Consider the following 16,399-nt stretch of genomic DNA (forward strand, 5'->3'; position numbering starts at 1 on the left):
TCTACAAAAATACAAAAATTATTTTTTCCAAGTTACAAGTAATAAATCTGAATTATTAATTATTATAATATTAAATTTAATGGTTAAAAATAGTGTTTCATCCATGTACCACATTCTTTAATATTCATGTTAGAATTTTTCATTCATAAAATATTTTTTTAATCTATTAAAATTATAATGGCAGAAGAAAAAAAAATTGAGTATAAAACTTATAAATATTATCTCAACTCTTATTAATAAAAAGTAAAAAAAAAATACTTCAAATCCATAACATGTTGCCAAAATATACGCCCCAAAACTTTGATAGTTTCTCTAACTTGAAGTGGGTCCCCTCCCACTCAATTTTATTTTATATATATCAAAAAATAAAAACCACCCTAACCTGTTATCTCGACAATTTTTGTTGACAATAAATTTGCAATTGTGTACAGCAGCATAGAACCGAGGTGCACCCCACGGGTAACCCTGTTGAACGCAGATACAAGAGAGAGATTGTTGTTGTTGTTGTTGTTTCTTTCTTTCTAAATCTTCATTGTTTGAAAAAAAAAAAAGAGAGAGAAGAAAAAGACGAAATTGGATTGAGTTGAGAGTAGAAGATGACAGAGGTATCGATGTGTAGCAGCAGCGTCTCTGAGCTGAGTCCAGACGAGGAGAGGATCATGATCAGAGACATTGCTCTCGCTTCCCAAGCTAACAGCAAAGAAGGCGACACCTTCTTCTTAATCACTCAGAGGTTTTTCCTTCTTCTCTTTCACTAACTTTCGCAACTGGGTACCCCAAATCGCACCCAAAGTTCACACCTTTTTTGTTCCTTTATTAGGTTATGCTGTAGTTCCCTTCTCTTTGAAAAATGGGGCATGCCCAGAATTTGCTCAGATCTTTTTCTTTCTTTGCCCTCAATTTTCTGGACCCTACTTGAATTTTACTCTATTTCATACATTTTTTATATGGAATTTTTGGGAGATAGCGGATGAATTTTAGGTTAATGTTGCAATAATAATCTCTGACTGGTTTAATCTGATGGATAATGACGATTACTTGATTATGACTTCACATAACCCTCAATCCCTGCTTTTCTTTATTATTATTTTTTTGGGATAATTTTACTAATTTGTAATTATTTCAGCCATTCTCTTGCAAAGAACTAGCTTGCTGTTCAGTTGTTTTTGTTAGAAAGCTGCATCTTGCATAATGGGCTAATGATGTAGTTTTATTGTGTTGTATGAATACGAACCATTTTTCCATGACAATCTGGTATGTTATGAATAAATACTGTAAATCACTTTGTTTGTGGTTGGGGGGGGGGGGGGGGAGGGTGTTATTGAGCTTGAATGTTAGCATGTAAAGTTAGGAGGTTTAGGGTTTGAATGTTAGAATGTGAAATTAGGAGGTAGGTCAAGGAGTTCTTTGCAGCTGATTGTGTAGTGCTGGTTTCTTTAAATCCCTAGGTTGCACTGTTGCCTTGTCTTGCATTTTTTCGTTATAATTCAAACTTCAAAGATTATGTTTTTATTCAGTTCAGTTAGTTGTTAAACTTGGTTTGTTTCACATAGGCACACCGGGGGGAGGGCGTTGTTCTGTTGTTGGATAAATACTGAACACTTCCGCAAAATACAAGTCTTCATATCTTGCCGCCTATAATCAAAATCATAAGAAGCTGCTTCACTGTATGAGCCTTTCCTTTCAATGTTCCCCTAGAACTGGAAACAAGTTATTCCAAAGGAAAGGAGCTACATGACTATTTAAAAGCAATTAAAGGTCTCCCTCTGTTCCAATGTAGATTTGCAAATAACAAACATCTTAGGACAAAGAGCTGTGTGCTTAAAAAAGAAAAATTTCAGTTCCTTTCTTCATGTTTGTTGGTGGAAGTCCAAAGAGACAGTTTTATTTTTTTTATCAGTGACAATAACCTATCTTAAACTTGAAACACGATGCATAAATACTTTGTAGTTTGTACTTTAATCTTCATTTTGTGGCTATAGATTGACTGGCTTAGTTTGAATACCTTCACACACATGCATGCAATTACACAGGATTAGAAGGAAGTTGTTTCTGATAGATTTTATGCAGATGGTGGCAACATTGGATTGAATATGTGAACCAAGACCAGACAAACACTATGTATGATGGATCTTCCTTATCAGAACATTATGATTTGGCCAATTCAAGTGCTTTAAAGAGGCCAGCTGGTATTGATAATTCTGATTTGATAGATGATGCTGTGTCAGAGGACTCTAGTATGGGTATTGAGATTCATGATACTCTTTTAGAAGGTCGTGACTATGTATTACTTCCCCAAGAAGTTTGGAACCAATTATTTAGATGGTGAGATTTTTTACTTTTCACGCAGGTCTTCTATGGTTCATCTAATGTGTGATAAGTGCCATATTAAATTTATGATTTTCTTTTGAATTTCTTGATTTTCATGGTTTTTGAAGAAACTCTATAAATTGAAACAAACTTATAGATGACTAATCCTTTAACTGGGATTTAATGAGCTGTTTGACTTTTTATTTCCTGCTTGACTAGGTATGGTGGTGGACCTACATTGGCAAGGAAAGTTATTAGTTCAGGTCTTTCCCAGACTGAATTGACAGTAGAGGTGTATCCTTTACGGCTTCAATTACTTATGTTGCCAAAAAATGATCGTTTTGCTATAAGAATAAGCAAGAAGGTAAGATGCGAGAGAAAGTAATGAGTCATGATAATTGATAAATATATCTTTAGCATCTCTTGCCATTCCTTAGCAAGTATAAGAGCATGTTTAGGTACAAGCCTAGAATGGCTTTTAAGAGTTTCTCTAATGGGAAATACACTTTATTTTCAGTAGAGAAGCTCTCAAAAGTCTTTCTAGACTGTATCCAAACAGGTTCTAATTCAGTTTATACATGCTACATCTACCTTAGAGTTGAGAATTGAGATATTTTGGGCAGGAAACCATTGGACAGCTTCACAGAAAAGCTTGTGAAATATTTGATCTTCAGCCAGACCAAGTAAAAATTTCATGGTTTTTTCTTGAAATTCTATTTTTTTTTTAAGTTTTTATTTTTATTTTTTAAATTTTTTATTCAGCATGTAATGAAAAATAGCCACCTCTATTATAGGTGTGTATTTGGGACTACTATGCCCGTCGGAAGCATGCTTTGATGAATGACATGGACAAAACTCTCGATGATGCTAATTTACAAATGGACCAAGATGTGAGTCTTCACTAAGTTTTATATAGGAATGTTCCTCTTGCTTGTGCTTTCACATTTCAATGTATCACTCTTGTTTTACTTTTGATTAATGATAACTTTCATACAGATTCTTGTTGAAGTCATCAACAATACAAACAACACAAATATTTCTCAAGAAAATGGGTCTGCACAGAGGGAAGCGAATTCTGTTCTTGTGGAGCCTTCAAAATCAATCTTATCAATTGCTGGTGGCTTATCTGCTAGCAAAGGTTCTGCATCTAAAGGCTACAACATGGACCTTTCTTCATCTCAGAACCTAAATTCCCCAGTTAGAGATGTGGAAAACCCTTATGGAACCAGTGGTGTCACCACAAGGGGTTCATTTGGTAGTCTCACTGGGTTGCTGAATCTTGGCAATACTTGTTACATGAATAGTGCGATTCAGTGCCTTGTTCATACACCGGAATTTGCTAGGTACTTCAGGGAAGACTATCATCAAGAAATAAATTGGCAAAATCCATTAGGCATGGTTGTAAGTATCATCTAAAAGCTGTAAGCATGAACTTGTTTCCTTTTCTTTCCATAATTTTATAAGGGATACATTCTAGAAAAAGAATTTGGTTTAGAGATAAAAGATTATTTCTAGAATTAGTTACATGTTAGGCTTTAGGGTGAAGGCAAATGAATGATTTCATATTTAACATGGTCCCTCACACCAGAGACATTTGGATTTCAAGTGTAAGAATTTTATATATTAAGCTCACTTACCTAGTACTTAATTTCGACTTATTTGTTTTAGAAGAATGGGATCGGTAAGGATCAAACTCTAGACCACTTGGTCTCGAAAATTCTAATACTGTCATAAACCATTTATTTCAAAAGCTTAAGCTTTAGGGTGAAGGCAGGTTTTATATTTAACAAGGCTTAAGTTCATTTTTGATCCTTCCAATTGCTTCAATTTGAATAACATCATCTTCCTATTTGTTCAAATTGAAATCTAGAGGGAAAAACATATTCCCCCCTGTTGTGATTCAGGATTTGTGTGGATTGTTGTACACACACCAATCTTATTTATAGAGAGAATACAATAAATGATAGAGATACTAATCTCTAATATTATGGAAACTAATCTAATCATATCCCTAATTGATAGTGAGGATAATAACCATAATATATGTATCCACAATATCTGTAATATATATCCACAATATCTGTAACACTCCCCCTCAAGTTGGAGCATATATATCATATGCACCAAGCTTGTTACAAATGTAATTAACCCGAGGCCCTTTAAGCGATTTTGTGAACACATCTGCTAACTGGTCACTGGAGCGAACGAATTTAGTGGTGATCTCTCCTGAGAGCACTTTCTCTCTTACAAAATGACAATCTATTTCTATGTGTTTAGTCCGCTCATGGAAGACTGGATTGGAGGCAATGTGGAGAGCAACTTCATTATCATAGATGAGTTTAGTACCCTGAGTGTCTCCAATTTGAAGTTGCTTGAGAAGTTGTTGTAGCCATGTAATTTCACTTACAGCTACTGCCATAGCACGATATTCAGCTTCCATAGTGGATCTAGCAACTGTAGTTTGCTTCTTGCTTCTCCATGAAATTAGGTTGCCTCCAATTAGAACACAATAGCCAGAGGTAGACCTTTTGTTTGATGGTGATCCTGCCCAATCAACATCTGAACAACAGACAATTTTGGAATTGCCTTTGTCCTCGTATAGTAGTCCTCGGCCCGGTGCCTTCTTGACATATCTAAGGATCCGCATTGCTGCAGTCCAATGACTATCACAAGGATCGTTAATGAATTAGCTTACCACACATACTGGGAATGCGATGTCTGACCTGGTGACAGTAAGATAGTTATGTTTGCCAACAAGTCTACGATATCTTTCTGGGTCATCCAATGGCTCCCCCTGACCCGGAAGAAGCTTGACGTTGGGATCCATCGGAGTATCACTAGGGCGGCAGTCAACCTACCAGTCTCGGTGAGAATGTTCAGAGTATATTTTCTTTGGAAAATTGCAATACCAGAAGTGGAGTGAGCAACCTCAATTCCCAAAAAATATCTAAGTGGACCAAGGTCTTTCATCTGAAATTGGCGTTGAAGGTGAGATTTGAGGCGACAAATACCATCAGAGTCATCACCAGTAATGACAATGTCATCAACATACACCACTAAATAAATACAAAGTCCAGATGAGGAGTGAAGGAAGAAAACAGAGTGGTCAGCCTCACAGTGATTCATACCAAACTCAATCAAGGCGGAGCTGGAACGTCCAAACCAAACACGAGGAGATTGTTTCGAGCCATAAAGAGAACGACGAAGGCGACAAACGAGGTGAGTCTCACTAGAAGCAATAAAGCCAGGGGGCTGGTCCATATAAACCTCTTCTTGCAATTCACCATTTAAAAAAGCATTTTTAATATCCAATTGGTGTAGTGGCCAATGATGAATTACAGCCATAGCAAGAGACAAGCGAACAGACGTCATCTTGGCGACAGGGGAGAAAGTATCCCCATAATCTAGGCCATAGATTTGAGTATAGCCCTTTGCAACCAATCTCGCTTTAAAGCGGTCAATGCTACCATTCGATGCAACTTTCACTGTGTACACCCATCGACAACCAACGGTAGACTTGTCAGGTGATAAAGGTACCAACTCCCACGTGCCACTAGTCTGCAAAACATCCATTTCATCCAGCATTGCTTGTCTCCACCGAGAATCAGCCATAGCTTCACCTGTAGACTTGGGGATAGACACCGAATCCAAAGAGGAAACAAAAGAAAAGTAGGAAGGAGATAATCGATGACAGGAAAGAGTACAAGCATATAAAGGATGAGGATTGCGGGTAGATCGAATACCTTTATGAATGGCAATGGGCAACTCAGGCAAAGGATGTTTAAGTGCAGGAGGCGTTGTCAGAGAGTTGGTTGGAGCAGAAGATGAAGCTGGGGGAGCTGTATATGGAACCACCTGTAGATGTCGTGTCCTACGCTGATAGACAAGTAATGGTGGTGGATCAGTTACTATAGCCGGAGCCGGAGTTGGAATAGTAGGTTGATCATCCAAAGAAGTATGACTAGTAATATCCTTAGAAAAGAAAGGAGAGGATGACTCAAAGAAGGAAACGTCAGCGGAAACAATATAGCGTTGAAGTTGTGGCAAAAACAATGATACCCTTTTTGGAGTCGAGAATACCCAAGAAATATACATTTGAGAGACCTAGCAGAGAAATTATCTTTACCTGGAGTGAGATCATGGACAAAACATGTACATCCAAAGACACAAAGTGGAATAGGATAGAGATCATTTTGTGGATACAAGATGGTGTATGAGATTTGATTGCTGAGAACAGAGGAGGGCATGTGATTAATCAAGTAACAGGTAGTAAGAATCGCATCACCCCAGAATTGAAGTGGAACTTTATGATGAATGAGAATAGTACGAGCTATCTCAACCAAATGACGATTTTTGCGTTCAGCTACACCATTTTGCTGTGGTGTGTGGGCACAAGAGGTCTGATGAAGAATACCCTGGGAGGAAAGAAAAGACTGGAATTTGGAAGAAAAATACTCTTTTGCATTATCAGTGCATAAGATTTTGATAGATTGACCAAATTGAGAAGCAATTTCAGTGAAAAAACTTCGAAAAATGTGAAAAACATCAGAACGGTGATACCATGTTGTGATTCAGGAATTGTGTGGATTGTTGTACACACACCAATCTTATTTATAGAGAGAATATAATAAATGATAGAGATACTAATCTCTAATATTATGAAAATTAATCTAATCATATCCCTAATTGATAGTGAGGATAATAACCATAATATATGTATCCACAATATCTATAATATATATCCACAATATCTGTAACACCCCCTAAAGTTAGGAGGTCCATTAATGCATTTAAGTGTAGCCCAAAGTCTTAATTTGTGGGTGTGAATGTTCCTTTTTAAATATCTCATTCCTGTATAGAAGTGACAAGATTTTTTTATTATAAATTTTTTAATTTAATTTTAATTTTTTTTATATCTATTATTCTGTTATTCATTGAAACTTGGGTTATATTTCATTTTTGAAATGAAAATACTTGAGTTCTAGTCTGGTATCTATCATTTATAAAAATGGTCTCCAATGTACCATTTGGAAGAGTTATTATCTTAGTTATAAAATCATTTTGTCTTCATATTTGCTCAAATTCCAGCTTCAATAGGATTGAGCTTTTTGTGCATTACGGTGCCATCCTTCAATGACTTGGGGTGTGTTTGGATTACTGTTGGATGCATCTCAAATGGACATTCCCACTTTCCAAGGGACTAAACCAGAAGTAACACTCTTTTGTCGTTGTGTGTAACAATTGTTTACATTGGAGGAAACTGTTTCCAAACACACTTGGTTTCGTTGGGGAATGATTTTTATTCAACCATATGATAATTGTTATGTTATAATTAAGAAGTATTGTTCTAAGTGGAAGTTGCCACTATGTAGGGTGAACTAGCCCTGGCATTTGGTGATTTGCTTCGAAAACTATGGGCACCTGGGAGAACACCAATCGCTCCTCGGCCTTTTAAAGCAAAGCTTGTTCGCTTTGCACCTCAGTTCAGTGGGCACAATCAACATGATTCTCAGGTTTGCCCATTAACTGTAAACTTTACCCTCTCTTCAACTTCTATGGTGTAGTCTGTGTTAACATTTGTTTTATTCTTTTCAGGAGCTTTTAGCATTTCTTCTGGATGGTCTTCATGAAGACTTGAATCGTGTAAAGCACAAACCATATATAAAGTCTCGAGATGCTGATGGACGACCTGATGAAGAAGTGGCTGATGAATATTGGGCAAATCATATTGCTCGCAATGACTCCATAATTGTTGATGTATGCCAGGTGAGTCAAATGAGTAATTAGTAAGTTTTGGTAATGTGTTATAGTTAATGGCTTAATATCAGCTTGTATGAAACAACTTTAACTTGCATGGTGAACTGGAAATGCTGCATAGAATGTCATGTTACAAATATTAATATAAAGGATTCAAGATGATTCAATATGTGTGTACAAGCACACACAAATGGTGTTACAATCATAATGTTGCTAAATTGACTTCTCATTCAATTGGTAAAGTTCTTTTGTCTTGATACTGCATTACACATTATTGGGGTAGGTTCCCCATTGTGTATTGCTTTCTTATTTTAGATTTAATGTTTCAACTGAGCCTCTATCATAAAATTTGGGTTTTGCAGCTTGAATATTTGTTTACAGCTAATCTATATCCTGCATTTAGATTTTCTTATGCCATTCAATCCTATGTTCTATTAACCCTTTTGTATCTGTATCTTTGCTACTTTAAGATATGATTTCAGATCTCTTATTCTCTCCCTTCAGATAATCTTTCTTAATATTCTGAAAATTCTGCGCTTAGGTGTCTAGATATCAACATTTTGGAAACCTTTTTTCATGATTCCTTGTCAGCTATCTTTCAATTAAATATAATTCTTCCCTCACAAACTCAATATTTTCCTTTTCATTTAACTTCTTCTCTTGTTTCTGATTCATCCAGCTCCTAATCTTTACTTGTTGCTACAATAAATAATAAACAGCCTTGGTCCTAAAGTAGCATTATTAGAATTTATTTGGGATTATTATAAACAGCCTTTATCTGTACTGACTTTTCCTCAGACTTCTTGCTTTTAAAATTTTTCAAGTTCCGTTATGAGGTGGAGGAATGGGGAAACCTGCGTATGTGGTGGGATAACCATTCAGAAATTGATGATTCTAAATTTGATTGGTTAAAGGGTTGAAGCTTTATGGATTATTTTGTTTGAAGTGGTAAAAATGAATCTAGGAGGGGTGAAATTTACTGGGAAAAAGATGTGGAATTATGATGAATGTATTGTGCATAAAAAGGCAGGTTTAGATTATTATTATGACAATGATCATTCTTCTTAAGAATGTAGTGAGCTGTTGCTCTTAAAATACAATGGACAAAACTTGGGTACAATTTTTTAGGTGTGGTTGGTGTTGTTCTTCAATCAGAATTAGGGATTTACTTCGATAATATGCATTTGTATTTATTGTTGATCTCATTAATATACATTTATGCATATTACCGAGATAAATTTCAATTTTGGTTGAAGATCAACACCAATCACACCTAAGAAACTTTATATAAGTTTTCTCCAAATACAATATGCTAAGGGGTATGCATATCTTATCGCAACAGTAACAATGGACAAGAGTCCAAACATCAAACCCAATGAAATAAACATCAATGACCAATCTAATAGAAATTCTTAATTGCTTAACTGGTATTAATTTTTAATGGAGAAAGTGTTACCATAATTAAGAGAAACTCAATTTCAGAATGAGAGTTTAAAGTAGATTGAAATTTGATGCTTCAGGAAACCTTGGGTTTCTACTTTAGACTATTCTTAATTCTCCCAATCCTAAATTAATTGAAACCTAGACGCAATTGTCAATCCTGTTTCTCAGTCTTAGATGGCTAATTACTTTTATTAATTGAAATTCGGAGTCTTTACTTCACATGAGTCCCTAAATTGGTTGTATGGAAATTTATACAAAGCAAAGCATGAAGAACAAAAAGGTAGGTTAAATAAATTAAATTGATTAAAAGTTCAAAACACGAGTTTGGTCATGCAAGCTCCTAAACTCAATTGTCTTGTAGATCCGTTAGTTAATAGATATGGGTCATGTCTTATTAATTAACCAACAAAATACTCAGACTGATCATTTCTTTGTCCAAAATTAAAAGGCCAAAATAATCCAATAAAAAATAGAAAAGGTCCAACTCAATTTAGCATTAGGGATCAAGGGTTCAAACTGCATTGCCACCATAGTTTGTAATTTAGCCAGGCATAATGGAAATGGAAAATGGAATTACAAGAAGAGACATTGAAAAATTAAGAAAGGAAAAGAACCAGATGGTACCTCTTCTCAATCCTCAAGTTGCCATGATCACTCCAAAATCCTCTTCTCCTCAAAGCTCTCAGCTGCACTCAAATATCTCTTTTTGTGATAAAAATCAGAACCCTTTTTAATTCGCCCTCTATCCTATTTATAGGATATTAAAATTTGCAAGCTTCAACATGATCGTGTTGCAAATTAGCATGATCGTGCTTCTTAGCATGATCGTGCAAATTTGCTAGCTTCAACACGATCGTGCTTCATAGCGTGATTAATATCTGAAGTGAAGATCTTTAAAACCAAGCACAACCATGGTACAATCCAGCACGACCATGCTCCACTGCATGAGTGACTGCTCCTTTTTCTGAATGGGCGGTCTAGCTCAGTATGGCTGTGCTAATGTCAGCATGGATGCGCTCCTCCTTTATGACTGTTTTCTTCTATAAATTGACTGTTATTTTTTCCAATACTGCTCAAGTACCTGACTGTTGCACACTTTACACAAAAAAATGTGGGTTCTGCCAACAACTTTATGTAATAACAAGACAAAATCACTAATACTTTCCCATCAAAAGTGCAACAATTAGGGGTTGAACATGAAATTCACAAAAAATACTGTAGATTATCCAGAGGGAGGGGCTATTATATGATGACAAACTAATGGTGTTTTCTTGCTAGTGTAATTTTTATACTATGCATATTTGACTTATGGCTTCGCTGCTACTCTTATGCAGAAACTTCAATTAAGAAAATGTTTAATGATGATAATGTTTGTTCATGATATAAACTATAGTTTCTTGATTATCCACTAATTGTTTATGTATTATATCTATTCTTATTTTATATGTTCCTGATCAAGTTCAACTTGGATATGTTTCTGATGATTCTTCATTTCATAGGGACAATACAAGTCAACTTTGGTTTGTCCAGTTTGCAATAAAGTTTCTGTAACATTTGATCCTTTTATGTACCTTTCCCTTCCACTCCAGTCCACCACCACCAGGACCATGACAGTGACAGTTTTTGCTTGTGATGGGAATGCCCTTCCATCTCCATGCACAGTAACTGTCCCTAAGCAGGGACGATGCAGAGATCTCATCCAGGCACTTAGCAATGCTTGCTCATTGAAGCATAATGAGAGGCTATTGCTTGTGGAGGTGTGTAGAATAGAAGTTAAATGTGTTGGAATTATTGCATATATCTTATTCTAATTGAGTTTGTTATATCAATATGCTATTCACAGATAAGAAACCATTTGATCCATAGATATTATGAAGATCCTCTTCTATTGTTATCTAGTATCAAAGATGATGACCGTCTTGCTGCTTACAAGATTCCAAAGATAGACAAGAACACAAAATATCTCCAGTTGATACATCGTCGAAGAGAGCAGTATGTAATTTTAAAATTTATATTATATGCTTACAGTAGTTACATTTGCCAAAGGGTTGAATCTGCTTTGTCATATTAGTACATATAATGCTAACTCTTCTCTCTTGCTATAGCATTATCTTCCTTTACAATCTCGGGGATTCAGGAAAACAGTCTGTCATGGCTAATAACTATAATAAAGTATTTTCTGGTGTTGATTTGATCTGTGTCTGTTTGTTTGGTCTGGATCTGTTAAAATTTAAATTGAAGTCATTTGGCCGCATATATGTCATCTGGGCCTTAAAACATCAAATGGGCCATAATTTTATATGTTGTTTGCTAAACTGCTTTCTGATATATTGTTACAATTTTCTCAGGAGTAGTGACTCACACATCATATCTGGATGGAAACCATATGGAACACCTATTGTTTCATTGATTTCATGTGATGATACAGTCACAAGAGGTGATATACAAGTTATAGTTAATCGTATTCTCTCTCCTCTGCTAAGGAAAGGTAGCAATGTAGAACAAGCTACTAATTCTGAAGCAAGCATCCAAAAAGCTGCATCTGATCAATCCAGTTTTACTTCTGATGATGCATATGCTGCCAACATGGTGTCAAATTCAGTAAATAAGGATTCTACCAATTCAAAGTCATCACCAATGCCAACATTACCTCTTCTCTTGGTAGATGATAACAATGCTTGCATTGATCTTTCAATGGGAGAGGAGAAAGTAGTTAAACTGTCACCTTCGTCATCAAAAGTATTAGTGTATATTGATTGGTCTCAGAAGCTTCTGGAGAAGTATGATACTCATCCACTTGAGACTTTGCCTGAAATTTTAAAATATGGGCCTGTAACCAAGAAAGCTCGTACTGAACCTCTCTCCTTGTACACCTGCTTGGAAGCTTTCCTGCGTGAAGAACCTCTGGTGCCTGAAGATATGTGGTTAGTTCATCATGCAGCTCTCTATTCTCTCTTCACATCTTTCTTTCTCATGCATAATGAGCATTCAAGTGGCATATGCATTAATAATTGTGTGCTAGATCTGTTAATGACCTGTATAAATTGTGTTTCCTAAAACTTCCACGAATTTGTACAATAGAAAAATCATACATATGAGACTGAAACTAATGGTTGTGACTAGTAACATGTTTCTTGCCCGAAGAGTTATAGTGAATTAAGTGTAGTTTTTATGGTCGATGACGTTGATGTTTCTGACATGAGGTGACGAAGTAAGGTAAGAACAGCCAAACTTTATAAAAATTATACTAGCTATATCTCTAGTTGATGTGGGATCTTAATCTCTTGAGAGCTGACTGTTAAGGATGGGAATATGTTAGGCCTCAAACAGGGTCCTCTGGCTGGTATCTTGCAAGTTTGGCCTGTTTTTTAATAAAAAACTCAGGTTTAGACTTTTAAAAAAAATCTATTTATTTAAAAATATTAGACTGACTTATAAAAAAGTTTGTTAGATCTAATAGACCAATCTATTTATCTATATAATATAATAAAAATTAATATACATATATTATTAATAATATAAATAAACAAATAATTGTATTAGTATTAAACTGATTGTATTGAATAATTGTGTTATCTTTTTAAATTACTAAATTTTGCTACAGTTATACCGATAATCTAAATGAGTATTATCATAGTTATTTAAATTTTTTAAAATAGGAGTTGATTATTGAAAGAATGTCAAATGAGATAATTGATTTAATTAGAAATTTTTTTTATTTAAAAAAAGTAACCCCATTTACCATAGCCTGCGTTTGAGTGTACGTCAATATACATGGTTGGTTGTATGAGCCGCCCCTTTAACATAAAGTAATTTCATCTATTTTCTTTTTGTGGCATTGTATATGAACTCGGTACCCTTAGATCACCTCATGCACAATAAGTATTTTTTTAGTTTGTAAATTGTTATCATAACTATTTTAGTTTGTTAAAATATGAGTCGGTTATTTACAATATACTAAATTAGATATAGGAAACATTTAAAATATTTTTTTTATATAGTTATCCTTTTCTATTACAGATTTATAGACTTATGGCATGTACTTAAGTGTACACCAACATACGTGATTGCATATAAATTGCCCCTTTAATAGAAAATGATTCACTTTTTTCCCTCTTTGTAGTATTGTATATATTTAAAAATTTAAATTTTAATAATATTGAATAAATTATATTTTATCACACATTAAAAAATAACTCGTATTTAAAAATAAATTTGTTGACTTTTTAAAAATTAAGTTTATTGGCCCAATTAATATTATTAATATAAAATAAACTTTTAAATAGTTTAATAGGTTTGACCAGACTTTAAAAAGGCTAAACCATGCCTATAAAAAAAGTCTATGATAGATAATAGATCAAACTTAACTTTAATTTTATAGAACAGACTCGGTCTATATATTCAAAATCTGATCTAACTTGACCTATTCCTATCCTTACTGGCCATTATGAGGGTTGCACTTTACAATGCTTCACTCAACCTTGTTAGCTCCTCCACGTGTAGGCTTTTTTCAGACACCGACAATAAACTGTGATAATCCACAATTAAGGCAGCCTAGGGGTGACCCATGACCAAAATTAAGGCAGCCTTGTAGCAGAATTTACTAAAAAAAGTCTTCAGGAATCTTAAATCATAAAACATTTCATCTGGAAAACCCAATTGAGACATTATTATTAGTTTGTGTTCTTTATTTGCGTTCTTAATTGTTATATTTTTTAAGCTATGTGATATCAGATATGTATAAACATTGTAAAATGTTTTTATACCAATTTCAACCTTTGAATAAAGGACTATATGTACTTGTCACTTTGCTTAAAGCTACCGAAATCTCATGATGAGCAATACTGTGCAAGTGTAATTGCTTCAGAATTAGTTCTTAAAAAATTTCTCCATTTGCATATATAAAATTAATACCTGAATGTCAATGGCTAATATTATATTTATCTAAATCTGACATAGGTACTGTCCTAAATGCAAAGAGAGACGACAAGCAAGCAAGAAGCTTGATTTGTGGAGGCTCCCAGAGGTTTTGGTCATTCATTTGAAGAGGTTCTCATACAGCAGGTCAATGAAGCACAAACTGGAGACTTTTGTTAACTTTCCCATTCATGATTTTGATTTAACTAATTACATAGCCAACAAAAACAACTCTCGCCGTCAACTGTATGAACTATATGCCCTGACAAATCATTATGGTAGTATGGGTAGCGGGCATTACACTGCACATATCAAGGTAAATGAGAAATTTCAAACCTTTGAAGTTGCTTTGATTTTTTGTCTACAGCTCAGCACCTAGAATGTTCTTCCTTTGAACAATGCTGCATCCTGATTCATATTTTCCAAATGTGCAGCTTTTAGATGAGAACAGATGGTACAATTTTGATGACAGCCACATATCACCCATAAGTGAAGATGAGGTCAACACTGCTGCTGCCTATGTTCTATTTTACCGGAGGGTGAAGACTGATGATGCAACTGTTAGTAACGGGGCTTAGTCTTTCATGTTGGCAGTTTTATGTATAAAGTAGATGTCAAGAACATACCTGGTTATTCCAGAAAAGTTTTAGGAAGAGGTAGGTGAACAATTTCAAATGTATGCGTCAATTTAGGGATTTTTATTTACTGTATGGAAAGGCACAAACCTGTTGATACAAGAGTGTATTTCAATGAAATCATTATTGATGTAATTCTCTCCTTCCTCTATTTACTTTGTTTTTGGAGTTTCTTTTGGGGGAGGGGAGGTGGAAGGTTGAATGACACCCTAGGGTTTTGGTAACAAGTGTCAACAATTTGCTTAAGGGTTTGTTTGGATAAACTTCTTCAAAAATACTTTTGAAAGAAAAAAATAAGAAGAAAAAATAAATCAAGCTTTTTCATAAGTTAAATTTTGCTTATTTACAAGTTAATTTTTAATATTTGGAGATATTATATGAGAGAGTTTTAATAAATTAGTTTATGCATAAGATAATTTTAATGTAAGGAGAAGTTTATTTTATTTTTTTTCATATTTTTTAGAAGTATTTTTAGAAAAGTTTATCCAATTAGGTACTAAGTTGTTTACATGTTCAAAACACTTGTTTAAGCTGTTTACTAGCAAGTAGCAACTTTGCACCACTATGCAATTTTTATCTCGTCTTTTTTAAAAACATTTGACCTTTCTGGAATACTCAGCATTCTGCATCCTTATATTGCCAAGTCAATGTGATGATATTGCTAAAGGCTTTGTAGGTGAAACTAATGACGGAGTTATTGACAACACATAACAAGTGACTCTGGTGTGGCCTGAAAGAGAGGGTTCTACATTTGGGTCCATCTGATGCCTTCCTCTTATTTCAGTATTAGAGATCCAAATGGTTTAAGCATGCTGTGGGATGTAGTTGTCATGGATTTTCGATGTATTTGGAGTTTTCTTTTTTGCGTATATGAAGTCCCAGTCGCATCATTGTGACATTCCTCAATTGTAAGAGTCAACAACGTTTAGCATAGGTTGGATTTAGCAACTAATTCATCAATTGTAGCTGTTTACTACTCTACTTGATGAATTTGGACTAATGTAAAATTCAAAACTGAACAATAGTAATGGTGGTAAATTTGACTCTTATGGCATACTCTCAAAAGTAAAACATACAATTTCAACAAAAAGAAAATTCAGTCAATATTATAACTATCCATTCTATTCCCTAAAATAAATTTCTTATGTGAGGTCGAAGTATGACAGTTTTAAGCAATTTTAATACTTTTACATGATTTAGTGATTTAAGTTTCACAGTAGTGCCAACTGGCATTATCTATCTCTAGCTATTTGAAGGGAGTTATCATGTCCAACGGCTGAATAACATACCACAATCAACTCATCTAAATCCAATCTATATGATAATAATTAATATGT

General features: G+C 34.6%; 1 protein-coding gene across 4 annotated transcripts; it reads left to right on the forward strand.

The window, feature by feature from the left end:
- Nucleotides 1-382: 382 nt before the first annotated feature.
- UBP5 (ubiquitin-specific protease 5) lies at nt 383-16,111 on the forward strand. Of its 4 annotated transcripts, none has more exons than XR_003804448.2 (14): nt 383-733; nt 2,071-2,325; nt 2,530-2,674; nt 2,934-2,993; nt 3,105-3,200; nt 3,307-3,711; nt 7,683-7,823; nt 7,906-8,076; nt 11,010-11,267; nt 11,354-11,502; nt 11,859-12,434; nt 14,470-14,743; nt 14,862-15,083; nt 15,730-16,111. XR_003804448.2 is itself a non-coding variant. In XM_029272115.2 (14 exons), exons 3-14 carry the CDS (start codon nt 2,120-2,122, stop codon nt 15,003-15,005), a joined length of 2,625 nt encoding a protein of 874 aa, XP_029127948.1. In that variant the 5' UTR covers nt 592-733; nt 1,554-1,758; nt 2,071-2,119; the 3' UTR covers nt 15,006-15,197. The 4 variants fall into 4 exon arrangements, 2 of the variants coding, with proteins under 2 accessions (XP_020218438.1, XP_029127948.1); XR_003804449.2 differs by having other exon boundaries at nt 15,739-16,111; XM_029272115.2 differs by lacking the exon at nt 15,730-16,111 and adding an exon at nt 1,554-1,758 and having other exon boundaries at nt 592-733; nt 14,862-15,197.
- Nucleotides 16,112-16,399: the final 288 nt, after the last annotated feature.

The sequence above is a fragment of the Cajanus cajan genome, chromosome 4, assembly GCF_000230855.2.
Source record: "Cajanus cajan strain Asha chromosome 4, NIPB_CcT2T_4, whole genome shotgun sequence".
Lineage (NCBI taxonomy): Eukaryota > Viridiplantae > Streptophyta > Magnoliopsida > Fabales > Fabaceae > Cajanus > Cajanus cajan.

Excerpts from the sequence above, each read along its gene's own strand:
- UBP5 (XM_020362849.3), top strand. The coding sequence starts at position 597 with ATGACAGAGGTATCGATGTGTAGCAGCAGCGTCTCTGAGCTGAGTCCA. Across the intron at positions 8,077-11,009 it reads TAATTGTTGATGTATGCCAG|GGACAATACAAGTCAACTTT; the intron begins GTGAGTCAAATG and ends TTCATTTCATAG. Across the intron at positions 12,435-14,469 it reads CTGGTGCCTGAAGATATGTG|GTACTGTCCTAAATGCAAAG; the intron begins GTTAGTTCATCA and ends AATCTGACATAG.